This window comes from Lissotriton helveticus, chromosome 3_1, assembly GCF_964261635.1.
Source record: "Lissotriton helveticus chromosome 3_1, aLisHel1.1, whole genome shotgun sequence".
NCBI classification, from domain to species: domain Eukaryota; kingdom Metazoa; phylum Chordata; class Amphibia; order Caudata; family Salamandridae; genus Lissotriton; species Lissotriton helveticus.
This window is the reverse complement of record NC_136061.1, coordinates 401,452,849-401,480,123: the sequence shown is the minus strand read 5'-3', so window position 1 is coordinate 401,480,123 and position 27,275 is coordinate 401,452,849. Positions and strand designations below refer to the sequence as shown.

The 27,275-nt window shown below is 43.3% G+C and overlaps 1 protein-coding gene across 2 annotated transcripts in view; it reads right to left on the bottom strand.

Annotated features, from left to right (window-relative positions):
- The window catches only part of INPP5K (inositol polyphosphate-5-phosphatase K), a 408,122-nt gene that overhangs the window by 156,673 nt on the left and 224,174 nt on the right, over nucleotides 1-27,275 (bottom strand). For both annotated transcript variants that reach the window (XM_078680171.1, XM_078680170.1), the window contains exon 6: nucleotides 19,542-19,714. In XM_078680171.1, the coding sequence (XP_078536297.1) occupies nucleotides 19,542-19,714 (173 nt within the window). The remainder of the gene's footprint in view (nucleotides 1-19,541; nucleotides 19,715-27,275) is intronic.

Here is a 27,275-nt window from a genome sequence, read left to right as displayed (position 1 = left end):
AAATCTGCCTGACCAGTTCATCCATATCGCATTGCCCTGAGACTGCGAATGTGGAAACCTGGCGGCGAAGCTTTGGCATTTTGCGTTTTCCCTTGTGGCGAACAGGTCTATCTCTGGGTGACCCCACTGCTGGAAGTACAGGTGCAGCACTGAGGGATGTATCTCCCACTCGTGCATCTGGTGGCTGTGTCTGCTGAGCAGATCCGCCATCTGGTTGTCCTCGCCTGAAAAGGTGTTCTTCACAACGAAGGAATCTCTCTGTCTGATTCCATCAGGTTGTACTGTGCAACCTGATGGAATCAGACAGAGAGATTCCTTCGTTGTGAATGACAGTTTCAAACAGCGCACTGAGACGAAGCGCATTGCAGGTGTATGCACGCTGAAGAAAACTAACAGACTAACTAACATGATGAAACATAGATGACCATGGTGTGCATCTCTTTCTCTAAACTAACTGAAAAGGTGTTCTGCCATGAGGAAGATGTTCCTCTGAATGGCCCACTTCCACATGCTTTGCGCTAGATGTGACAACTGTGGAGAGCGTGTCCCTCCCTGCTTCTGTATGTAGTACATGGCAGTCATGTTGTCCGTCCGGATCAACACGACTTTGTTGCACAAGTGTACCTTGAACGCCTTCATTGCCATGAAGATTGCCATCAGTTCCAGCAGGTTGATGTGCATTTTCTTCTGTTGGGTTGTCCACAGCCCCTGGACTGTGTAATGGAGGACATGCGCTCCCCATCCCAGGAGAGACGCGTCCGTCGTGAGCACTATTTGTGGTACAGGCTCTTGGAACGGTCGACCCCTGCAAAGGTTTTGTGGATTCCACCAATGCAGAGAGTTGTATGCGCGACCGGTCACCAACACTAGGTCTTTCAATTGTCCATGAGCCTGGTTCCACTGCTGAACTAAGCATTCCTGAAGCGGACGCATGTGCAGTCTGGCGTGGGGGACTATGAAGATGCAGGAGGCCATCATGCCTATCAACTGCATAAATACCCGTGCCGGGAGCGAGTGTTGGGGTCTGAATCCCTGGATCAGCGATTGAATGCTGTTGATTCTCGCTGAGTTTGGCTGAGCCTTTGCTGCCAGAGTGTCTATTGTCACTCCCAGGTACTGTTGTACGTGGGCGGGGTGGAGATGAGACTTTGTGTAGTTTAATGAGAATCCGAGGCTGTGCAGGAGGTGAATAGTGCGGGACATGTGGTCGGCACATTGCTGGGCCGACTTTGCTTGGATAAGCCAGTCGTCCAGATAGGGGTAGACGTGAATATGGTTCCTCCGCAGGTGCGCCACTACTGTCGCTAGGCATTTGGTAAACACCCTTGGGGCAGTTGTCACCCCGAAAGGCAGAACCTTGAACTGGTAGTGCTGATTTTGTATGGTAAACCTGAGATACTTCCCGTGTGCTGGATGTATTGGTATGTGGAAATACGCATCCTTTAGGTCTAATGTTGCGAGGAAGTCTCCCTGACTGAGTAATGGTAGAACCTGCTGTAAAGTCAGACCCTCCAGCTTATCGCGATTTCGCGATTTGCAAAAAAATCGCGAAATCGGCCGATCTGTTTAAATGCCGCGATATTTGGGCAAAAGCCCGCGAAATTTGCCGTTTCCGCCTTAAAATCCACCCCATTTTCAATTCCCCAGCTGTAGGGCGAGCTAAAAGGTGTGAGAGCGCGACCCTTTGTGAAACGCCCTCTGTCATTCATCGGCCATCCTGTGGTGAGGTGATCTGCGGGCCCCCCACTGACTGACTGTTGCTGAAACGCATTTGATGTGTCGGTGTTGGGGGTAACACCCTCATTCGGGTGCTAATCTGTCCACCTCTTCACCAATACAGACGAACAATCACTGGAGTAAACACTTCTGACTTAGTAAGTGCGTGGAGAGGTCAGATAGAGGGGAGGGATTTGGGAGGTGCTGAAATAGAGATTAAAATGTACAGACCATTCCGAAAAGACGGGGCTTCGAAGGAGCGCTGGGCGCTGCACTTCTGTCGTCTGGTGTAATCGATGCTCGTCGTGCAACCTCAACCAATGTGTGCGTCACCCAAATGATTTATAGCTACAAAGTATACAACAGAATGGAACTCGCCACGGAGAGCAAAAGAAAATACACTGTAGTTCAATAATATTGTAGGGACCAATACTGCTGAAATGGAAGAATGAAACTTCCTTGAAAGTCTGAGAAAGCCAAGTGCCCCCTCTAGTGGAAAATATAGAGATCTGTTGAGCACCATTTATTATTACATCTCAATAAGGGGTGGTGGAGGGATATAAATGATGCAGCAGGTGCAGTGGTGCCGGGACCCCAGGTTGTGGAATGCCCACTGAAGATCAAATATGGCGCCCTTGCTTTTACAACTCACTCGGGGGTTAGCGGCCTATTTTCCTTTGTTTGTATTAGGGCCCATTGCAATCTAATTTCGCCACAGATCGCAGTTTAGTCATACTACAATGCATTACGTCCTTACATTTATTTAGGTATGTCATGCTGTGCTCGAGCAGAAGCGAATTCCAATGCGAAGAGGAACCGAAATCCATGGCTAGGGGGCTGTCTGTTAATAGTAATCGTTTTCATTCAATGTCTTTTCAGTCATTCCGACATCTATGGGGTGTGTTATTTACAGCATGTAGCTCTGTGATGCTCACCTTCTGTGTTCAGCGGCCATCCACTTTAGGACAAGCATTTACAATGCAATGGTCTCGGCATCATTAAAGGTATGCAACACCCACCCCCATATAAAAGAAATACACTTCTATGAAGAATGAATAACTCAAACAGTAAGATATCTGTGTTTGGTGTTGCGAAAAACCCAAAATAAAATGCCGCTAAATGCCGCTAAATTTCCATTTTTGTGCCGCTAAATTTTCATTTTTGTGCCGCTAAATTTGCCAATCCATGCCGCTATATCCTGGGGGGTCTGTAAAGTGAGCATGTGAAAGTGTTCTGACAAAATGTATTGGTTTAGGGGCCTGAGGTCTAGTATTGGCCTGAGAGACCCGTCCTTTTTGGGGATTAAGAAGTACAGAGAGTACACCCCGGTACCCTGTTGCTGTATAGGGACGAGTTCTATGGCCCCTTTTTGCAGCATGCTGATGACTTCCTGCTGTAATAAGTCTATGTGCTCTGCGGACATAGGACGGTGTCTTGGGGGTATGTTGGGTGGAGTGGACGTTAGCTCTAGACAATAGCCGTACTGAATAAGTTGTCTCACCCACCTGTCTGTGGTAATGCTCTCCCAGACTGGCAGGAACTGTTGTAATCGTCCCCCGACCGGTGTTACATGGTCTGGGGGCAGTGACAAGGCGTCACTGTTTAGTATTGGCGGAGAATCTGGTGTTGTTATTCCCTCGTCCTCTGCCCTTGTTGCTGTTGCCACGGTATCCACCTCTATTGTTCTTATTATAGGTGGTTTGCGTGCTCCCTTTACTGTATGGAGTCTGCTGGGATGCCTGGCCTCTTGTAGCTCCTGTGTTACCGGAGCGACGAAAGGAGCCGCCTCTGAATTGTTGTGACTGCAAGGCACCCATAGATTTGGCTGTCTCTGTGTCCTTTTTAATCTTCTCTAAGATTGTGTCCACATCAGGACCAAATAAAAAATCAGGGTTCACAGGCTGATTTAATAATGTGGTTTGAATCTCAGGTTTGAAGCCAGAGATGCGCAACCAAGCATGTCTCTTGAGCATGACACTTGTGTTGATGGCCCTGGCTGCGGTGTCTGCTGCGTCAATCGCACATTTAATGGATCCGTTGGATATTAGCTTCCCTACTTGTATAAGTGTTTCTGCTCCATCTTTGTAGGCATCAGGCAAATGCTGTAGCAGTTGCTCTAGTGTGTCATAATGCGCCCTATCGTATCTGGCTAATAGGGCCTGTGTATTTGAAATTCTCCAGATATTAACTGCTTGAGCAGCTACCCTTTTCCCAGATGCTTCTAAGATTTTAGACTCTTTGTCTGGAGGAGGAGCATCACCAGTAGTTTGTGAGTTGGCACGCTTACGAGCATTTGATACCACTAAAGAGTCCAATGGCAGCTGTCCCTTAATGTATGTAGGGTCCACAGGCGCCGGTCTGTATTTTCTTTCAATTCTGGGGTTAACAACCCTTGCTCTTGTGGTTTCTTTGAAAATGTCTCCTGCGTGTTTAAGAACACCTTTCAACATTGGCAATGTCTTAACAGATTTCTCTGAAACGGAGAAAGTGTCAAACAAGAAGTCCTCTTCAATTGGGTCAGCATGCATTTCCACATCATGATTCAGTGCTGCCCTTTCTATTAATGTGTTAAACGCAGCTGTATCTTCTGTCGGGGAAGTTTTGACAGGATGAGAAGGAGTATCAGGAATAGTCTGTGACTCACCAGGGTCTATAGTATCTGCCCATGGCTGAGTTTGGTCATCTTGATCTGTGTCCGCAGGGTAATCATATTGTCCACCATAGTCATACCCCATATCCTCATTAGTGTGTGTGGGCGAGTATGCAGAAGTGTCTTGGCCATGGTAGCTGACAGTCTCAAAAAGGACAGGTGATGTAGAAGAATCCCTTTTCCTTTTGAGTAGAATTTTATATGATTCCAGAGGATTTTCCGAACTGATCTTCCTTTGGTAGATGGAAAGTCTGCCAGTTTCGGAGTCGATATACAGCTTCGACTGTTCATCATAGGAGGGCTCTTGGTATACAATGTCCTCCTCTGGGGGATGACTTATTTTTCCAGTTGACACCGACCTGGGTGCCTCGACCCCGGTTTTCGGATCGAGCGCCTTAGGGCGTGCAGTTGGGGGCAGTCCAAACTTTATCGCTGGCTGCGAGTCTTTAGACAGACTGACCTTTTTCGGGGCCGGCGTCGATAGAGGTCCAACCGACGTAGCCCTTTCGTCAGTATGCCGCAGGCTCTGCGTTGACGTCGGTGCCTGAGGCGTCGGAGGCGCGCTCTTTTGCCTCGGTTCGACGTGCTCCTTCGAGACGCCTTTGGTTTTCGGCTCGAGGGCTTTGACGAGCTTCGGCCTGTCGACTCGTTGCTTCGGATCGAGAACCTTCCGAGACTCGAGTCCCTTGTTAGTGTCGCTGTCCGTCGACGTCGACCTCGTCGGCTCGACTTGCTTGACTTTGGTAATGGATTTCAGCGCACCGATCTTTGGCTCGACGGCCTTCATTTTTGACCTCGCAGGGTCGTCGACACTTGCTTTCTTTGTAGAATCCGACATGTTCGAACTCTTCGATCCGAAGACTGTCTTCAGCAGTTTCGGTTTTGATTTTGACTCGATGGCTTTCGGTTTCGCTTTCAGTAGTGCGACCAATGGCTCGTGTGATATGTTCTTAGCCGGGCCGAGACGCGGGGCTATCGAACGTTCCTCTTGATCTTGCCTAAGGCCTTCCGGCGATGCCTCGACCTGAGCCCTTGGAAGCCTTTCAGTGTCTGTTCTGAGCTCCGTGCCCACAGTTGGGCCTGGTTCATCGCTTGAGTCGTCATCGACGGCTCCGATGGGGGATACGTCGTCCCTTACCTCGACGTCGTTTTCATTATCGCCGTCTTCATAATAGGTGGAGTCATGCTCCGAACCGGGATCCGATTGCTGTCCTGGATCCTGAGCCTCGACGACCTCATCGTCTTCTTCACCGAAGATATTCACCGGGTCGGGCGCTGGCTTCGACATCGTTTGCCTCGCCGCACGTCTGAGCCTAAGCGTCTTCTTTGACCGGAATCGAGCACAAGCTAGACAGTTGTCCTCATTGTGGTCGGGTGATAAGCACTTGTTGCACACCGGGTGTACATCGATGTGTGGGTACTTAGAGTTACAGAGGGGGCATCGTTTGAACGGGCTCCGTTCCATCGACGATCGGGCCTCTGGTGTCGAAAAGGCCACGCGGCTCTCCTCGACGTCCTGCTCGCAAAGAACTGGAACAAGAACTCTGCACCAATCGAAAGACAATACCGACGACCCCGAAGGCCTTTTGGCCTTTAGAAAGTTTCCGAACTTGAGTAAAGAAAAGTACATCCGAACCCAATGGCGGAAAAAAACAATCTGAGGATGGAGAGGATGCCCATGCGCACTGTAGTCCGAGGGAGGAGCCACCTATGTCGTGGACAACAATGTGCAATCATCCGGACCCAACACTAGGGGGCGATCTATGCACAAGATATGAATTCAGCAGCCCACATGCCTCGAACACTCAATTAACATCACATTGTGTAATGCAAACTTTAAAGAGCGACTCTTCAGGAAATACTGTACTGCTTGAAACTTCCCTGCATTTGTCATTTGGGCACTCCATTTAAGATTGCGCCTGTGTATTCCTTCACCTTAAAATCAGGTAAGCGTCATGTGGTATCCCTTCCACTATGCGCCCTAGACCTTATTAGATACTCGCATGAATTCTCCTTCCTCATTTTGCGCTTGCTTTGTTTACAAAATTTTCTTTAGCCTCCTGATTCCGGCTCCTTGTGGCTCGCCATCATTGATGTGACAGGATTCACTCTATTTTTGTGGCGCGGTTCTACACTCTTTTTTCTTCTGGAGTACTTCCCACCTGTATCCACAATTGGATCCTTAGCACAGTTACCTGTGAGTAATTCCTTTATTCTTCAGGTACACTACCCTCTTTTAACCCTTCCAGTCCTCAGTCAGCACATTTATGGCAGGCTTCCCTATTTTTGCCCTTATCTCATTAATCTCTTGGTTGTCCGTGTATATCCCCTTCTGCCTTAGACTCCTGTGTTGCATAAACGCCGCAATCCGGGCTAGTCCGTCCACTATGTAGGCGTGTTCAATGTCCCCTGGTTGGTTACTCGTAGTGCTTATTCCCTTGCGCTGATTAGTCCTTACTTCATTCCCCCTTTTTTCCTATATCTATTTCAGAATTTCATTTTTTCTGGAGTATTATACAGTTCAGACCGGACCTCAGGTTCAGAGAAAGCTTGTGTTTCACAATTTTTCAAGGTTTGTGTACTACAACATTGGTGGTGGACATGCTATTATGACTGCGCACAGCTGATTGGGATAGAAGGTTCGAGTCATGGTTGGATTGTTAGGTGTTATTTACCCACCTTTTCTTTCTTCATTGTGTCCTTTTATCTTTATTGAGCTTCTTTATCATAATTCTGTGTCCCAATTGTATGTCTTGCTCAATGTTTGACCTTGTTCAGTCCTGTTTTTAAATTTCTTACACCCCATATATCTTTCTCCCACAGACAGCCTCCTCAGCCCTGCTGTTCACACTGTATTTCGTCTTTATACATTGATGACCACTTCCGGGTCACGATTAAAAATTAACGCATGAAACGTGCGCCCTGACGAAGGAATGTCTAAAACACTTTGGTACTTTCCGAAATGCGCGTCAGCGCTTCTCTTTGTGTGCGTTTTGTATGGTATATTGTGAACTGTAGATTCTGTTTCTTGAAATTTCTGATGTTTCTCATTTTTGTAACTGTATGTGATTTATATTCATTGTATGTGTTGGTTGTATTTGTCCCTAGGTTGCTGGACATTTAGTGTGTACCTTCAATTTTGTACAGTGTTTACTGTGGGCTGTATTCATGTTTTAGGAAGATCTGTGTATAGTATATATGAATATGTTTTTATGTGATATTTTGTGTACCTTTATAGATGAATTTTTCTAATTTTCTAATCTGATTCCTTTTTAAAGAAAATGATAACATATTTAATGATGATAAATAAATAAAAAGTATATGAGCTGATCTGTGGGTGTAATTTTCAATACTTTGGAGCTTCTGCTCTTTGTTGCTTACTTTTGGGGACATCTTTTGAAATTTTTCAGTGAGGTTTCAGATGAAGCCTGTTTGGAGTCTTCAAGGAAGGCCATGCAGCGAAAGGACCCGTGAAAAGTGGATGTTTGTAGTGCCCCCAACGCCTTTGCAGTCTCAGTGTCTTTTCATTTTCTCCAACAGTTGATCTACCTGATGCCCAAAAAGGTGTTCTGCATCAAATGGGAGAGCTAATAAGTTCTGCTGAATGGCTTCACAACTGATATGGGCAGCAATGCATGGCATCTAAGAAGGAGGCTTGCACTGATGCCCCGAGCAGCCTTGAGAGCTGTGTCAAGGGCTCATCTTACAATAGTGTTACATATCAATTTCCCCTCAGACACTAGTTCCTGTCCTCTCTTACTGTGACCTTCAGGGAGGTACTAAAGGAGTTACTCCATTTCGTACCATGTGGTTCTATCATACCTACTAAAGAGGCCTACAGAATTGGCAACTCACCAGTGGTCAGCAGATGGTGCCACTACCCTCTTCCCTGCTGCATCTAGTATTTTTGCTCTGTTTGTCAGCGCTGGTGGGACACTTCTCCAGTTGTTTGGTAGTTGGCCCTCTTTCTAGATGTATGGACAACAAGAGAGTCTGGAGGAAGCTGACCTCAAATGTAAGGGTGGTCAGAAGAAGAAGTCTTATTTTTAGGTGGAGTGTTTCAGAAAAAAAATCCTCCTCTATAGGATGAGAATGAAGAGGAACCATATGCTCGGCCAAGTAACTCTTTGTGAGTGGAGAAATCAACGGGGGTGGACGAGCTGGGTGCAGATCGGGGTTGGTGTCTGATGGGTGCTCAGCATCGTAAGTTTCCCAGCGGCCTAGTTGTGGTGAAAGGTGCGGTTGGGGCTTCACCCTCTAATTCTTCGAGGGATGCAAGCGGTGACCACTGTGGCATGTATGAAAGGGGATCTTAATAAAAGGAATGTGGAGAAGGAGGTTCCTGCATAGGCTGAATTGAAGATGGAGTTGCAGGTTATGGGCTTGTGGCCCTATCCACTTTCTTTCTCATTTTAGGAACTAGGTCTTCATCTAATACTTCCTGGAAAGAAAGCTGCCTTTTTGGTGGATACGTAGCAGCTTTAGGTGGTTGAGCAATGACCTTCTCCATCTGGGGATGAATTGCCAAATGTCTTTGATGGGCATCGTTGTCTTGGAGCTGATAGTAGATGGCTCAACTGTTTTGGCACCTACTGTGGTGGCAGCTGTCTTTGGTGCCAAAGGCTTCGGGCCGATAGTGGTTTCAGTGCGGATATATGTTTCGGCCATTGAAGTAAATGGGTTAACTCTGTGTCCCTCAGAACCTGGGTCTAAGTAATAAAGTCTACAATGTGCTTTGTTGGGTCGTCTTGCTTAGTATAAATAGCGATGTTACTCAAAATCAATGAATGTTTGGTGTAACTGTATTTGATCAATTACTTTGAAAAACAGAAATGTAAGTCAAAAACTCACCACAAAAAGACACTCTGCTTCATGCGAATATATTTCATTTAAATGTCTCCTATTATGTATGACTGCTACATAAGTGAATCACAGGACAAACAACAAAGATAATAATAGTAAATATAGTACAATTTACAAACAAACACGAAATTCAGTAAAACATAGATAACAAATGTAAACAGAAATCCGTCCTTTCTAAGCATATGGAATTCCACAAACACCCGTTTTAAATATTATTAATAATTATGGGTGAAGTAACACAGGACCTGAACTTGATTAAGAGTAGACATTTCGACCCCGGGTGTGTGTTAATAAGTAGGCGTCATGTTACGTCTTCTTCAGGACACTTTTAAGCCTTGTCGACAGTGAAAGAGATTATGTGAGGCACTCCTCCTTACCTGGATGGAGTCACCATTTAATCGTAAGTCAAATCGAAATTCCCAATCAAATGGATCCTTGATCCAAAGCCGAAATAACTATTTATTTCTTAAAAGTTCCTTGTCCATCCCTCGAGTTAAAATCTTACTTTAATTTCGAAAAGCTTATTGATTTCTTAATGGGCAAAAGGTCAATAAATTCCAAATTACACACTCTGTGTAATCCCGACGTCATGTAGCAATGAATGTCTACAATGGCCCAAAGGCAGTGGTGGCCCTCTGGAGTGTTTTGTATATCCTCTGACCGGGCTTCCGAGGAGGCCTGTTCTGTGTTGCAGCTGTATTGAGGAGGGGGTTGTGTACTCACAACCTTTCGTGCATCTGGTAAGTCCTTGATTTCCAATTTAGAGCTGTTGCTGTGAGAACCCCTCTTCTTCGGCTGCAGACACCCTGGCATGGTGTTCCGGACGCTCTCCGTGCCAAAGACGTCAACTGGATTTTCACCGCCTCTCTGGGACATATCCAAATATTAGGCCAGACCGCCACAGAGGGTTTTTTTTTTTAGATCAAAAGGTGCAGCAGGTGTCACACTCGAGCTCGTGGTGCTTGGGCGAAAGACAAAGATTACAGACCAGATGAATGTTGGTCTGTGGGACTCTGGAAAGGCATTGAGGATGAAATCTTAAGGGGTGGGGTCGCTCCATTACCTTCGTGACATTGCCTGGAACAAATGGAAGGCCCGAGAAACAAAGGCCCTGAAGGGGCGCGGGGCCATGTGCAGTGAGACCAATCCACAAACCTCCCACTGGAGACAAAGTCTTCGACCGCATATGGAATGGAGAAAGAGATACAAGTTCGAATAACAATACCTACAAGGTGAGGTTGCACACCCACACCATATAATACACCCCATTTCCTCACAGTCCTTCAGAAAAAGTTTGCTACAGGGCAAAGATTCTACATAGTAGATACTAAATATTATAAGCAGCCTTGAGTTAGTGGATCATCTCAGCATGGCAATTACTACGAAACATACTAACCTATATGCATGTGCTTGTTTTGCGTCAGAAGTTGGGGCTATCTGTAAAACTTTCACCACAATATGAAGGCTGCAGGCAGTATGATCTTTAGCACCTTCAGGCCTTGGATATTTTAAGTGAATATGTGTTTTTTACACATGCTGCATAGAGTGTACACTGTCTTTAGTATATATTTTTTACTACTCTTTGGAGTATTTCTCATGATACTTTCACTGTCTACAAACAGTGGGGTATAGAGTTAACTCTTTTGATAGAGAAAACACTGTTTACAGCACCCACTTTTCTGCTCATATCAACTTCATTTCTCAATGTAGTTTTGGTTACTGTGAGGGGTTAGATACAGATAAAAGCTGTTAATTTTGGAACATACCATGGCTTTCTCTAAACAGCTGTATAAATATTGAACACCATGTGAAAAAAGGGCTTCCCATATATCTATGGTTGATTGTTAATGTGAACTAGGATACCTCTGTAGTGGTATAGAGTCAATGATGCACATAATACAAGCTTGCTACACCTAAAGGAGTTGTGTTTGTGATAGGATCAATGATGCTATTTAAGGAATAATGTCATTCCTGGGCTGTTCTACGGTAGCTATGAAAGCCCTGGAGGCCTATTGGTAGCCATACGCTAGGCCTATTGGTAGCCATGCGCTATACACAAACTGCAGAATATAATATAATATTTTTCTGAGCTATTTTGCACTTACTTTCCGGCCTCTAATGACATATTAGTTTATAGAGTAATGTGCACAAAAGAAGCTTGTATGGTGGAATGTTAATAGTTTATCCCATTATATAACGTGGGAAAAGGAGTTGCAACAACTCACACTAAAAGGGTAGATGTGGCACTTATACAGGAAAAACATGTTTTAAAAATAGAATATCTGAAATTGAGACATGACTAGATCAGTTCAGTTACTTGTAGCAGCTGAGTACTAACTGAATATGGTGCCTACCCTGACTCGTGCAGCTGCTTAAAGACATGTGAAGTCACAATATTAATTAATAAGAACCTACCACAAATGATACTCAAGACATAAGACAGATGATGAGGGCCGCTCTGGGTAGGAAAGCATTTGAAGGAATTTGGGAAACTGAAGTGTTTTGGACAGTGGGACACTATCGGAATCTCTAAGATAGAGAGAAAGGCACAGTGATCCCCTTTAGTTCCTTACAGAGGGAATATCACCTACATAATACCCAATATTTTAAAAACCTGCAACTACAGCATGCCTGGCAGGTGGAAAAGATTGTAATAGAAGACCTCCTGGAATACGTACAATTTGAAGGGAGTCTCCTACAAGTTGAGATAGCAGGGAAAGTGGTCTCAAGGACGTATACAACTATTCTTATTAACATTGAAGACACCTTACCGAAACTGAGGGCAACATGGGAGGGAGTGGTGGGGGAACTAGACAACATAGACTGGGTGGCATGATGCACCTAAGGGATGTTGCAATCAAGTCCCACCTATGACTTATTCAGTTTAAGGTCCTCCACAGCTCCACAGAATATATTATGATAGGACCCTTTTATATAGATTTGGTAGGGCAGAGGCTCCTAACTGTCTGAGATGTGGGGAAGACGATGGGGCTGCCATGCACACATTGTGGTCTTGCCCTTTGATAAGCCTTTACGGGAATACCACAGTGCAGGAACTTAATAATGGCGAGTGCCTACTGATGGTCCCCAAGTTGGGACTGTTGGGGATATCCACGGAGATAGACGTGTCCGAAGCGAAACTCCTCTTTAGCAATTTGGGTCTCGTAGTGGTGAAGCAAGCACAAACACTGGGATGCCCCTGAGTCACCCACTCTCAGAGAATGGAGAATAGGGGTAGACCTCTATTTGATAGAGGAAAACGTCACCAAAAAGGCAGGAGGATGTCTGAAAAGGTTATATAAGATAAGGGGCCCCTGGATCAAACACTATGATATAGATATGGGAGATTATGGTGATGGGCCTACCTCTGTATGATATCCCTGAAGTGTATTGTTAAAAAAGGTGAAGTCTGCAACTCACTGTGGTAAGAGCGTTGTAGATAACCCAACACCGTACTGTATTATTGTACAATGAATGCCACGTAGCAGTATTCATGGATGTGATGTTCTGCAGCATGTATTGTTAAGCAGAAAACTCTAATAAAAATAGTTTTTAAAAAAACTCCGGCTGCTGATCATCCTTCAGCAGTCTTGTGTAGATATGGGTTGGCACCTGCCCCATGCCTTCAGAAGAATGTGCATTCCTTCCTCCTTATACCTCTTGCCTCTCATAACTATATTGTTCTGCTAACTACTTATCATCATCATCATCATCAATGTACTGAATATTCCGCTTCACTGAAGATTGCCTCCTTCTGAACCAGATCTGGTTCATTATCGGTTGTAATGGTACTGGAGCCACCATCAAACCCTGTAATTTGGGTTATTCCGTTCTATGTGACGCTTCATGAACCCTGCCCTATCAATCCTCTAGTTGACGGGGGCATCAACATTACCTGCTTCCTTTTCGCGGAGAAAAACTCAGTCATCAATGACAATTAACTTGTCAACAAGAAAACCTTTGTTGACATTTTCCACCCTGTGGCAGGAGTTTCCCTACTGACAACAAATCCACCACCAAAAACGTAATTGACAGTGACTGCTCCTGTGCCTTCTGTGCCAACAGCCTTCTCTTAGATGCTAACGGCTCTATCCACGACAATCTTGCCAGTTTCTCTCTCATCAACGGTAATTCCTCCATTGACGACTTATCATCTTCTTTCCTCTTCATCAACGACTACCTCTGCTCCAAGTCTGCAGTTACCTTAGGCTTCTTAGATGGAACCTCATCCTTTGACTCATCTTTTTCTCTTTATTTGTGCTCCTTCTGCACGTCCTGTCTCTTGCGTTCCTTCACACTAGAGTGAACAACACCAGCAGTCTGACTTTTAGAAGAAAACCAGAGGGTCCATTCTCCATTCCTTTAGTTTCTAACTCCTTCTCCACAAGCGCCTTTCCCTATCCTTCAGGGTCTTGGCTAAAAATGTTTGGCAAATCTTACATTCTGCTGGCTTGTGATCAGGATGTAAACCATAAAGGCACTTCTTTTGTGAATCTTCCACATAAATCATCTTTTGCCACAGGCATTTTAAGCTTTAAAAAAGACTTCTTTGTGGTAACCTCTGTCTCAGGCATGATACGATCAAAATATTTTTTCACTCTCCCAATAGTAAGATCTTAAACATATGTCTAAAGGATTCCTCACATTGAGCGTGCAGTACGAAATCTGACAGTTGGAGGTTTCAGTAGGGGGATCAGCTGGGTGAGGTGGTTTCTGATAGGATGAGGTTTGGGACATATAATAATGTCGATAGGTGTGAAAAGGTAACATTGTTTTTAATCAATGTTAATGTGTTTATGTTTATTAATTTGTGTATATGACCACTGTTTGTAAAATTACCAAGGGGGTTCCAAGTCTGGCGATGGGGAATAATTTGAAGCATGTGAATCTATGAAAGATCCAGTGCTGGAGAATAGGATTTCTCTTCATGATGCTAGGGAAAATTGGGCTTGATAATGACTTTATCAGTAAAGTTTGTTGGCTCCACACTTCACTGACTGCAGACATCAACTGTAGTGAAATCCTTCTCCGGACATTTACTACTAAACGAGGCACCCAGTAGGGATGCTAGTCATTGCAGTTACTGTTCCTCTTGGCCCTGGATCCCTTATGGGCTTACATTTGCTCCGGTGTTGTATTGAAACTATTCATTCACTGCTTAATAAAGAATCCAACACGGGTCTCAGACCAAATTGAACCTGGCATTTTTGCTTATTAAGAGCTGATTTGTAAGCACTAGTATTTTAAGCCCCTGATGAAATTCACCCGGTTTCCTAAGGCCAGAATAGTAAGGGGACCGATTTTAACCTCCAGATGCCCCATTAATTGCGGGATCCAAATACCTCCATTCGAGGTTACGTCTCACTATAATTTCAGACTATTATTGGTGATCAGTTCTGATGAAGACCTGCGGTATCTGCAGGGTGTGATATTTTTTTATTCAACACAAAGGGGTGAAACATCGATGATAACAATTGGTGATCCCCTTTCCTGCCAAGCCAATCTCATTTCCAATTTAAAAAGGACAATTGCCTAGGCAGTTATTTGTTTTCTTAGGACACCCTACTGATTTATTGGTGTAACTTTTGTATCAGTGTATGTCTATTCTCATTCTTTGATCATGTTTGTATTTTTCTTTGTTCATGTTTGTATTTTTCATCATTGTATTGTTTTATAACAGTCCTGTGTGTTTTTTGTGATTTGTTATTATTTTTTGCATCACTTCATGATATATGGTTGACAATATATCTTACATGTTAAGTCTCTTTTTGGTGTCATATTTAAGTTCTTCTATTAATTTGTTCTCATTGGGGTGCAAATTCATTTACCCCACTATGAGGAATATTTGGTATTAATTTAAAAACATTGTTTGAAGAATGCTCATATTAATTAAGGTTTTGTAGAATAAATACTCTCCCCCACAGAACCAATTGTTGTTGCATACCACTAGATTTCCCAGGTTTTGAAGGATACTGGGTTATCCCATTTCTCTTAATAGCCCGGAGCCCTTATCAGCAGCAATGTGCCAATCACCAAAGGAGTGGACACCGTAATGGGGCAAACTAAGGCCTTCTTATAGGCTGATAACACTTTACTTACTCTATTTGTCCCACTTACATCCTTGCCAGCAGTAAATTATTTTTTTGAGGTCTTCTCCAGTTTTTCCAGCTATAACATTAACGGAGTAAATCTGAGCCCCTCAAGAAAAGCTCTACAACTATATCCTGTCTTTATGGCTTGAACATGGGAAGGGTGCCAGAGGGCTCCAATATTTGAGTGTTTGTATTAATAGTGGTGTTTAAGAATATTGGAAGACAATTTGAACCCATTAATAGCTAAAACTAAATTAGACCATGTCAAATTGGCAAACCTTAACACTCTAGGATAATGAAAATGACAGTCACCCCTAGATTCAATTACTGCCAATCTGTATACCCAGACATGGCAACATCAAGCTGACAAAGAAATAAGAGCATATGCGTTGAGTGGCCATCAACCCAGAATGAAAGTCGCAAAGGTTTATGCGCATTCAACAGCGGGTGGCCTTAGGCTGCGGCATATGGCCTCCTACTGCTTAGCGTTCAATTTATCACAGTTAGCATGCTTTCTGCCACAATATGATACAGCTCCTATGTGTGTGGACCTAGAAAGAAAACTCCCTCCATATCCTGCCTCAATGGTTCGGATACACACCCCTGATTTAGATCCATACAGCATGCATAATCCTATACTAATAGCTATGTCTTTAGCATGGGAGTACTGTCATTAACTGTTACTGTCAACTCTACATAAGAAGTCTCCACTATGCCATAATACTGGCATTCAGACAATGAGATAGCAATGGTCAAAATGAGCAGCAAGGGATTACAATATCTTGAGTTAGTCCTTGAAGGCATGCCTCTAGCCTTCCACGAGTTACAAAGGGACTAAGGTCTGACACACAGTGACTCCTAGACATTGGCAAATAATGTACTGTATTTGGAATAGATTGGGGACACCCCATTCACTAGACTTCACTGGACAATCGCCCATTCTATTTAAGGAATTGGGGTTTAAATTGTGGGGTGTTATCTAGGCTGTATCAGGTGCCTATCGCCAATATGTATGTAATACCTAGTCAAAATGCATCGAGGTTGTACTGGCAGAACCTATTACATATAGAATATACCCCATAGAATTTGTGTACCTTGTTAAAGGAGCATAAAATGGAATCCACATTGAAATTTATTAACTTTAATTACTTAATGATTGGTATTGGAGCCCTGCCAAAATTGAGGAACGCTTGGCAGTCCGATAATGGTAAGTGCTGGAATTGTGAGACTGATGCATGTAACATACTCCATATGTCCTATGGGGCTGAACTGCACTATCTAGTTATTGGAGGGCACTGTGGACTAAGTTATCAGAAGTGTGGGAAGTGACGGTCTAGATCTCTACAACAGCCTCTGTTGTACAATGTATCAGATCTGAAAGGTGTAGCTATGCATAAGCAGAGACGGGCAGCAGTATCACTAGGCGCAGCTGTTGTGCATTCTGAGGCGCTGGTAGATGAATACCGGATCTATAGGTAGGAAATGGCTACTCAAGATTCAAAGAATTGTATCCTGAGAAAAAGATGCATTTTAAATGAATGACAAATTGGAGACTTTTGACCTTGTCCATTATATGCCCTGACTACGGCTACTGCTTTCTGGCGTACCATTTGCTTGCCTTCATGTATGCTGTGTAATCTATAGATATAGAAGCTGACCACTGAAAAACAATTCAAGGCTCTTGAAGGGCTATGTATTGCCATCAAATTAATGGATAATGAGAGCCTGCAAACCCGGAGGAGCTCAACGTACATATGCCTTATCATATTGGTTACTCCTTCCATCATCCACTTCCCTGTTATCTCTCTGGCCCTTATCTTCGTTTTGCCGTTACTCCTCCTGTCCTTTCTTGTGCTCCTAATTTAAGTACGATGTTTGGAAATGTATTAATGGGTGGATGATTTACCTGTTATATATATCACTAACTTGATTACTATAACCTTTAGGGTATCACTTGCATTCAATCAAATTTGGCAAACCTATCATGCTTTTAATATATTCCCTATTGCGTTATTTGTTTTTCAGTCAATAAAGAACGATTTCAAAAGAATAAAAGTGCCATAGGTACGACTGTTCTCTTTGGGGCTCCTTAGGACAAGCGAGCCAGCCTGGAGTATGTGTTTTATGAACTCTGGTCACTTGGAAATTATTTGCTAAGAATGGTTTGTACTATGCAAGCACCTTATCTTCAAAGCCCACACCTTTGTATAGGGTAGGGATGAAGATACTGTAATTAACAGTGAAGGAGGCTGAGAAATGTCCTGTACAATGACAAAACAGGAATCACCTTTCACAAGCATATGGAGGCCCATACTGCTAATTTCTAAAATTGCAGTTTTGGTATTATACCCATTTCTGAACTCAGATTGAAAGGCTTTGAGGAGCCTGTTATCATTTGCAATTTGCCTCAATTGGATATTCACACAAGCATCCAGTACTTTGAAATAAAGAGTAAAACACCAACTGGGCAAAAATTGTTAAGATCTCCCGGGACAGCAGATGGCTTTCTGAAGGAGTGAAACTTGGCACACTTTGAAACAGTCCGAAGAAACTCCTTGAGATTGTGAGAGATTAATTAAATTCACACAGAAATGTAGAAGAATGGACTCAAGCCTTTGGTGAGGTTGAATGGCATATTCGATCAGATACACGATCGGGAGTCCTGGATTTGGCAGTAATGGGATGGAGTTCAGTTCGAGATATGTCTGTCAAACAAGGTCAACTATTCAAAGATTTTCTGAAAATTCTAGGAGGTGAGAAGTGGAGGTAGGGACTTTTTAACAGCTTTGACCTTGGTATTAAAGAATTGACTAAATTGGTTTTATGTAATTTATTTTTATTGTGACTTACCTGATGAAATTGTGCTTTTATGATCTGTTTGTACGTAGATCGAATAAAGATTTGAATTTGATTTGACTAAATTCTGGGCATATCTTTCAGGCTTAGCAACAGTGACAGATTTGGCAGAACACTTTAAGAAGATTTTTGGATGATTCAATTTTAGATTTGAGGGATGAGGATTTAGCTTGTAAATTATGTTTTTTTGGTATGTGCTTTGCATTTGTGTGCTTTATATATGAAGTTCCAAATTAGACTTCAGAGTCAAGGTGGGTTCAGTCAGTCAAAGTAGTTTTGTTCATTTTGCTCCTTTATGTATCAAGAGGAATCCTTCTTACTTGTAATCCTTTTTTCCCTTAGTAGAATAGTTTTGTTGACAACTTCAGACAGAATATAAGTGAATACTTTGTAAGCGTCATTCGCATTTGGATTCTCAGCAAATAAGGGTGGGTGTGATGTGAATTTGGAGGCAAGGTCACGAGTCGGGCCAGTCTGCAAAAATCTGTTAATCAACAAGGATGAAATCCTTTTTCGACATGATTAGATTAAGAGTAGTAATATTTATCTGTTTCCAGCAGTAACCACCATTTGCATACAGGGAAGGAGAGTAGCCATTCACATGCAGACAGGGAAAGCCATCAACACACAGAACATGAGACCAACTGATAAAGGGTACACAAGAAGCATATTCCGTAATGTAGTCACTGTGCAAAGAGAAATCAGCAAGTTATGCATATTCTGGTAATTCAGACATTATGCATGCAGGCAGAAGCATATGTACAAACGCTGGTAAAGACAGGAACAATATGGGGTACAATAGATATGGATTACCAAGAAAGTAGCCCTTGTATATAGTGTGGTAAGGCATGTGTTGAGCCCAAGGACAGCAGACGACATACTTTGTTTATGCAAATGTTTCATTATCAGAACATTCTACACATACTGGGGCAGCACACAAAAAATACATTCTACAGTATAGTCAACACAGGAAGCAGCTGCTCCTCAATATATGCAAATGCATATACTGAAGAGATGGGACGCAGCTTAGTATATGCTATACATGCTATCATAACATATATTTTGAACACATGTTGCAACCCCTGTTCAAACTCGGGAAATGCAAATATTGTGTACACAGAAAATAACAATCTTCACAAAGTGAGTTGTGTACATACCTAATACACAGGAGCTGCACTTAAACATACTAAGCACAGTCCACGGTGCATGCAGATAATGCACTTAAGAAGAAATTCCTGGATTAACTCTGTTAATGTAGGTATTGTGTACACAACAAGCAACACCTGTGCGTATCCCAGCACTGCTTATTCTGAAGGTAAACATTTAATTGCCCAACACATAAAAACACTTTGCCACTGACTCACTCATGGTCCAGGATGGTTGGCACATTATCTTCAAACTGCTGCTCATCCAGAATCCGTTCAAAGTCATCCAGGCGCTGACTGGAGTTATCCATGTGGGCAGGCAGGTGGCAATTCATGAAACACACCATGTGTCCATAGATGCACATACGGATGGTGACTCCACCTTTGTTACCCTGATGTAATCAAATTCATAATACATAAAAAGTGTTATTAACAATTTTTAATCATATGATGACAACTCTGCATTGTTCATAACCTGCTTAATTTGATGGGGGACAAAGTACTTTGGTCTGGTTGACAACATGGGCTGTGAGAACGCACAGAGTAGACGTCGGTAAAAACTAGAATTCTCACACCCCAGATCATGGACAACAAGTGATAAAGTGCAAACAAAGTCATTGGAAACATTTGAAATATACCACTGTACATTTAATGGTCTATGTATGCGGGGATCTGCTGGGGACTACGTGAAAGGGAATTGTAAGGACACTGACCAAGTTCACAATTGTTGTATTAGTGCAGGGCAATGAGGACCAACGTGAAATTTTGGGGAAAAGCAGTCCACAAAGGTCAGCTAGGCATGGGCCCAGAGAACAATGTCATTGCCTGTATGGTGTTTGGATCTTTTCTTTTTCAAGTAAACTGACACAAACCTTTATCAAACTATTTTGTTTAAACTTGCTCTTTGGAGCTCCCTCTAAAGCTGAACCTACAAAAGGATCCCATGGAGAGGGCATCTGGAAGGCTCCCACTGCCTTTGCAGTGCCCATGTCCTTTTTGTTCTTTTCCAAGATCTCGTCAACTTGCAGTTTGAAGGGGTGCTCCCCATCGAAGGGCAGGTTGACAAGACACCGGAGACATGCAGCCAGGTATATCATCGAATCAGGACACTAGAGTTAAAATCCTGCGCTGCAGTGTCAGCTGTGTCCAGTGCACAGTGGATGTGGTGTCCGATGTGGGTTACCCTTTTGAGACCAGCTTATGTCCCCGCTTTCTGTACTCATCTGGGAGATGCTGGAGGAGTTCTTCCCTCTCATCCCAGTGAGTACAATCATAGCATGAGAGTAGGTCAATTGAGTTGGCAATTTTCCAGTTGTTTGCCAATTGGGCAGCGATGCATTTGCCTGCTGTATACATTTTCATACTCTTTATCCGGCGGAGGGGCATCACCGGTGGCCTGTGTATTAGCATGTTTTCACACCATAGGTATCACCAGGGAGTCTGGTGATAGTTGGCCTCTGAAAGTATAGTACGTCAGAGGGTATTCTTTATCAAACCTGGGGGTTACCGTTCTAGTGATGCAGGGTCTTTAAAGGTATCAGGCACTGTTCTTAACATGCCTCTAAGCAGCGGGAGATACTGCAGTGACCTTTGGGTAGAGGAGAGTTTTTCCAGTAGAAGTCCTCATCCTCTTGATTTGTGCCGCTCGACTTTGTGAAAGGCTGAAACTCTATTTATATATAACCTTTTGGTCTGTGGGTGGGCCAATGGTGTAATTGTTCCCTGTCCCTGGGACAAAGAGTGTCTCATATGGATCAAGGGTATGTACTGGGCTCCCACCCCTATAAGAGGACCGTGGGTATCCTTCTGGTGAGTGTGACTGAGGAATCAACTAGGAAAAGGTGGGGGTGGGGAGGTGGAGGAGAAGGAGGAGGAGGAGGATGAGGAGGATGAGGAGGATGAGGAGGATGAGGAGGAGGAGGCCGTGGAGTAGGAGGTGGCAGAGGATGAGGAGGAGGAGTTTTAGGGTGCCGAAGTGGTGCAGGGCTAGTGCCCCTGTCCCGATGTTTCCGGAGCTTAAGTGGAGCAGGGGGTTCCTGTGCAAGGTCCTTCTCAAAGATGAGTTTCCGTTTGAGAGGTGGAAAGTTGCTCGTTTGGGGAGGGCTCGTAACGATTTTCCCTGTTGAGGATGTATGCAAGGTGCAGTTGCTTGGTGTCGAGTTCCTCCTGGAGCCAAAGCAGGCTAGATTGGTTGTGGTCCTCTGACCCCACCGACAACGGGGCTTTGGGCGCCAAACTTTTTTATGCTGATGCAGACTTCTGGATGTCTTGCATTGAGTGGCTCTTTTTGGAGCCTAAGTAGTCTTGGGAGGCAAAACATAATTGGAGGATGGCTTGAAGCCACTAACGGTGCCAAGGGCCAGGGCTGGAGCGGCTGTTTTGACGTGCATGGATGGCTCTTGAGGCCTACGTTCAGTGACGACCTTGACCATATGGCAGAGGCGGCCCAGAATTCTGGGTGCCGACTTTGAGGCTCAACGCCTGACCCTCTCGACAGCGGTGCTCAGTTTGTCAGTGTGCAGGTGGAGGGAGGGGTGGTACTCTCAGGCACTTTTTTGGCTGAGCAACAGGCAGTTCCTCCACCTCAGAGTCTGAGGTTCTGGACTGAAGGAGTGGGCCTGTTGGCTAGAGGTCTCCAGCTGTACCTCCTCGATGTCCTGGTTGCCCAAAGAGAATGTGGGTGGTTCGTCTTCCTGACGGTGCATCGAGCTAGGCACTGATTGCGATGGTAGGATCATCTTTTTGGATGTCAAGGAAGGGCAGGCGGTGAAGAATACCTCCTCATACTCTGGAGAGAAACACAAGGAACTCGGATGGCAAAGTCAAGTGATGAGACAAAGCTGCAGAGGATTGATTCAAAACGGATTTGGGTGAAACAACCAGGAGGTACCGGTTCTGAACAGCAAAGGGCATTGACTCAGAGCTCGGTTGATGGAAGTCCAAACCAGACGCTTGAAAGAAACAATCTAACAATGGAGCTAATGTCCACGCGAATTACCATCAATAGTTGGAGTCACCATACCTCGTGACATGAAGATTTATTTGAAGGAAAACAAGCTGCAAACTTCTGAGCCCAGCTCTAGATGGCAGGAGTATGCAAAGTATGCAATCCACAGCTACATATGCAAGGAACCATGATTATTTGTTTTACTAAAATTAAGTGCGGGGAGAGCCAGGACTCACAAGAGGCGAAGACTTGAGTGAATCATGATGCCACTCCCCTCCAATATCAATGACCTGCATATATGGCCAATGGGATATCTTCTACTGTATTACTTTAACAAATGTATTTATTTTAACCAAACCCAGGAAGCAAGGGGTTAATATTGTGGAGCATGTTAAAATCACACTCAAGAGATATTGTAACTACCAGGAAAGTTTTTTCCAGAGCAGTACAAATGTCACATTCCATAATTGTACCACAGTACATCGAACAGGACATGAAAAACACTGTTTCCTACATTATGATGCCCTTCTGGACAGAAGCTTAGACCTTTTCCAATACCTTTTTTTCTTCCATGTTTAAGTCATTTGTTGAAAAATTCTCATTCCACCACCTTTAGGTCTTCTTTACCTCTTCTGATTAGAGATGAGGAAACCCACCAAAGAGGTCCTTTAGAAGGCAAACATTGTTGGCTCAATAACCCACCACAGGGTAGGATGTCACTTAAACAACTAACAGCTCTCTACCTATTTTAAAGCGCCATGGGGCCAGTTTAAGTTATTCCATATCTCAAGCACTAGAAGTTTACAAATTTAAGGTGCAGTCTGGTGCTTTGTATGGAGCAGAACTCTGGGGTATAAAGCAGGTAACATCTTTATGAATTGCGAAAATAATTTCTTCAGAAGGTTATTGAAGTTGCCTAGACTTACACCTCTTATACCCTTGTTTTTGGATTTAGACATGAAAAGAACGGATCATATCGCATTACTTAGGCCACTGTTGTTTTGGGTCAGAATCTGGAGTACTCCTGAACTTACAGATTACAGACAAGGTATAATAGAAGTCAGGTGTCTGGATGATTATAATACAATCTCATGGCTTAATCATGTTAATCATTGGTTGCATCGAATAGGCCTTGCTCATTATTGGGATGACCCAGCAAGCTTGACGCAAAGATGTAAGATTGAGGTTAAGAATCGATTCTGGTTTTATATAATACATCATTACCAAAATAATCTTTCTTGTGGGTCCATTACTTGTAGTTTTCTTGATTTTAAGAATGTTCCATTGTTTGAGGAATTTTTAAATGAGATACAACCAGCCCTAGCTAAAAGCCTGTATCTAAAATTTAGATATGGTATATTGAAAACAAAAGTAGTACTAGCTAAATGGGATAAGATCCAAGGTCAATCAAAAAGTACAAATTGTACATGTTGTGATTTAAATCTAAATGAAGATGATATCCACATATTGTTCTTTTGTACTGCCTATGAACATGCTAGGAAAAAAGGATCAAACCTCTGTGTAAAGCCTTAGGTATCCGCGTATACCAGGAAGCATATAGGATTGCTAAGACTGACACCAGACGCCTTATTGTGTTTTGTCTAAGCAGATTCCTTTTGAATGTTGGGTATGCACGTAAAATTATGGCCCTAGATCTATAGACAATATACATGTGCATATCAGACACAGGCTAGGTTGATTTTAGATGTGTTAGAGATGGAAACTGTAATATTTTTTTATTCATCTTTATGCCTTTTTAACGGGGATGTTTTATAATTTCTATTTTGTTTGGAATGTTTAGTTTCTGCTTCCAACTGACTGTGTAATTATTAAGTATAATGCAAGTTTTATTGTCTGAAATGTACAGTTCTTGCTTCAAATTGACTCGGCAATTATTATGTATAATGTGTTGTGTTATATTGTATCTTTTATGGCTAAAAGTAGCCGAAATAAAGATTAAAAAAAGAAAAAAAAAAAAAAAAGAACTAACTTTTGTGAGGAACTGGAATACACAACCAAAACAAATGTATATATAAAGAAACCTCAGTACTGAACACCTCAGACACTTAAAGGGTGCAGCAGGAGCTTCGATGGAGGCGCTCGTCTATCTTGATCAAAACCTGGGTCCCATCAGATAAGCCCTCATACTGTTTTGCACCAAGAGCAAGCACATACAGCCCAGATGCCTAAACCTCAGTCTGGGGCCCCACCCCATCCAATTATCGTTCTGATAGAGCAAGCATCGCATCACGACTTGCTCGAGTCAAGAACCTCGCCCGTGTGTAATCAATTAATAAATTGTACGTCTTACTAATCTTTTATTTTTATATTCGAACGAGGTAGAGGAAGCTTACGTATGTGTTTTCTAATACAACTAATCCATGTCTCTAAAAACATGGCCGCCGCTTGAAAAGTGCTTCTGCGCATGCGTCAGTCACACTCACGTGACCTGACGTAGTTATAAGATTTGGTGGGAAAGGGTGCGCATGCGTAATACACAGCTTTCGTGAATAACGTGGTAATGCTCTTGTGAGCGTGTATATGTTGCTAACATTTCAATTGCATAGTATATTTTTATAATGATAAGTTTAAAGTACAAACCCAATGATGTGTTTACATACATTTATTTCTATGTATTAATTTGTTTTCGCTTACTTTTCATGTATCCTCGATTCGGAGGGGTGCTGGGCTGGGGAGTCCATCTTGGAGGGTATTTCTGCGCAGACTCGCCAGAAGTTGCTATGGCATTGAACTCAGGCCAAAGAAGGTTGATGCCAGAGCCACCCTGGGAAAGGGACACCTCACCCAGCAGAAGCATCATGATTATGTTCAATTGTTACTAAATGTATTCTCTTCATTGTATTCCACTGGTCTTTCTCATGGGAACCCCAATCTCGCTAGGCGGTACCCAGAGATGTAAATTAGGCCTCCAAATAGTCTATTCTGATTGGTGTGTTACCCAAAGCCTACCTTAGGACCAATCCAAATTGAGGGATTCTGACACTTTGCAACATTGGGGGGTGGTACACCGTCCCAAAACAGTATAACTACCCTGGGTTCACCTAGGGAAATTGTCCGACTCGTCTGGTTTAGCTGACCTGTCACTGACCCAACGCACTCAATAGGTGACTGAAGATACAGAGTACTGCGGAGCACTCTGTCCGAAATTGACCATAGACTAAGGTTTTACTAAACCTTAAAGTGCTGGCGGAGCACTTTGCTGGGAGTTCGCTGACCCAATCGGGGTCTTGATCGATAGCTGCAGAGAGGGTGGAGCGCAGGCGTTGCTTCCGAACTGCGGGTGCTGGTCCTGTCCTGAGGGTCCTGTCCGAGAGGTCCTGTCCTGATTCCTAATCTGAGGGTTTCCTGTCCTGTCCTGGGTGTCCCTTCTGCACCTGCTGTCCATAGAGGGGTATCCTTCCTTGAGGGTTTCCTGTCCTTAACTGACCCGTGGCCAGGGTTTGGTTTCCACACCAGTCTAGGTAAATATCACTCTGAAAGCTCTGAAACCTTGCACCTTCCTATATTTCTGTCTTTTGCTTTAATAAAGACATATCTTTGCATATGTTAATTTTCCATGCTTTTCCGCAACCATTGAATCATAAAGTCATTTGCATTTATTCCATAACGTGTTTCTATGTTATCCTACCTGTTAGAAATTATATTTTGCATTGCAGTTTGTCATTTCCTCATATGGTCTAGAACCTCCTTACTTAAACTGTCTAAAGAACTTTTGCCTTAAAGCATAGCGTGTCTCTTTTCATAGACTCTCCTATAGAGATAAATGTCCCGAACTCCTGTCTCATTTTTCTTGAAATAATTCTAGAATACTAGTCCTAATTAAAGCCTATCCCATCTTGAGTGATTCATTTTAACGTTTAAAATTCCTGATCCTTCATTTAAGTGTCCTGGTTTTCCACTAGTTTATAAATGGTTGCACTGACTTATTTGCTATTCAGCTATGTACTTTCTGTTCTTCTGATTATCGATTGCTTAATTACTGTGAATTTGATGATTTCTGAATTTTACTAAATTAGATAAAGACTTTAAAACTTCCAGTTGTCCGTGGTCATTTTACAAAGAGTATTGAATGTTATTTGTTGGGTTTGTATTTTGCTGCCTTTCCTTTTACAGCTAGCTCCCTGATCCATTGTGGTCATAGATACCCGTGTCGGTGGATGGTAAGTCGGGTACGCTGAAGAATAACGAAGGGAACTCACAAATATCTGATAGCAGAGCGTGAGGTCATCTGATCAATGTATATGGTGATTTGAAATATATGGGCCCGAAGCCAGAAGTGGCGAAATTATTGGTCGGGTGACCCGCGCGCTCTATCAGTATTTTCTGGTAGCAGAGGTATGGTTAGGGACTAGTTAAAAGTTAGGTAGGACTAGTTAAAGCTAAGTCAAGTCGGTAGCTGCTAGTATATTGATGCTGCTATAAGAGCGGCCATTCCGAGGGACCTGATCACTCTCTTGAGTATGCGCTGTTTTTGAAATTTATGAATTGTTTAAAAATTGTTTTTCTTGTTCTTATATTGTTATATGTATTAATCCAAGCCTATGTAAAACGTGTTGTTCAGTGTTGTCAGAACTCCCCGGGGAATTGAATAGGCAAGTGGTGAATAGAATCCATTGCCTTGAGGTCGCAGGCTCAAGGAAAGTTAGGTGCAGGTTAGGTAGAAAACCAGAAGCACTAACTAGGGCTTTTTCTGAATACGTGTGTGAATAAATGTTAGTAACGAGGTTCATTGGCAAAATTCCAATAGTGGCGTAACCTAGTAAGGGTCACATCGGAAGAGTAGCAGGTTCATCGGAGCTTGAGTGAAAGCAAAGGGGTCCGCTGGGAAACCTTAGACTCGGATATATCCCGGAAAGAGTGGATGGGTCTAGGGAAGTAACAGGTTCACTGATGCTAGAGTGAAGGGTAGGCAGAAGAGATCTACCCGCAGCGTGTGAAAAGTAAATGGAAGTAGTTTACTTGCAGTAAAATAACTCTTTCCTGTC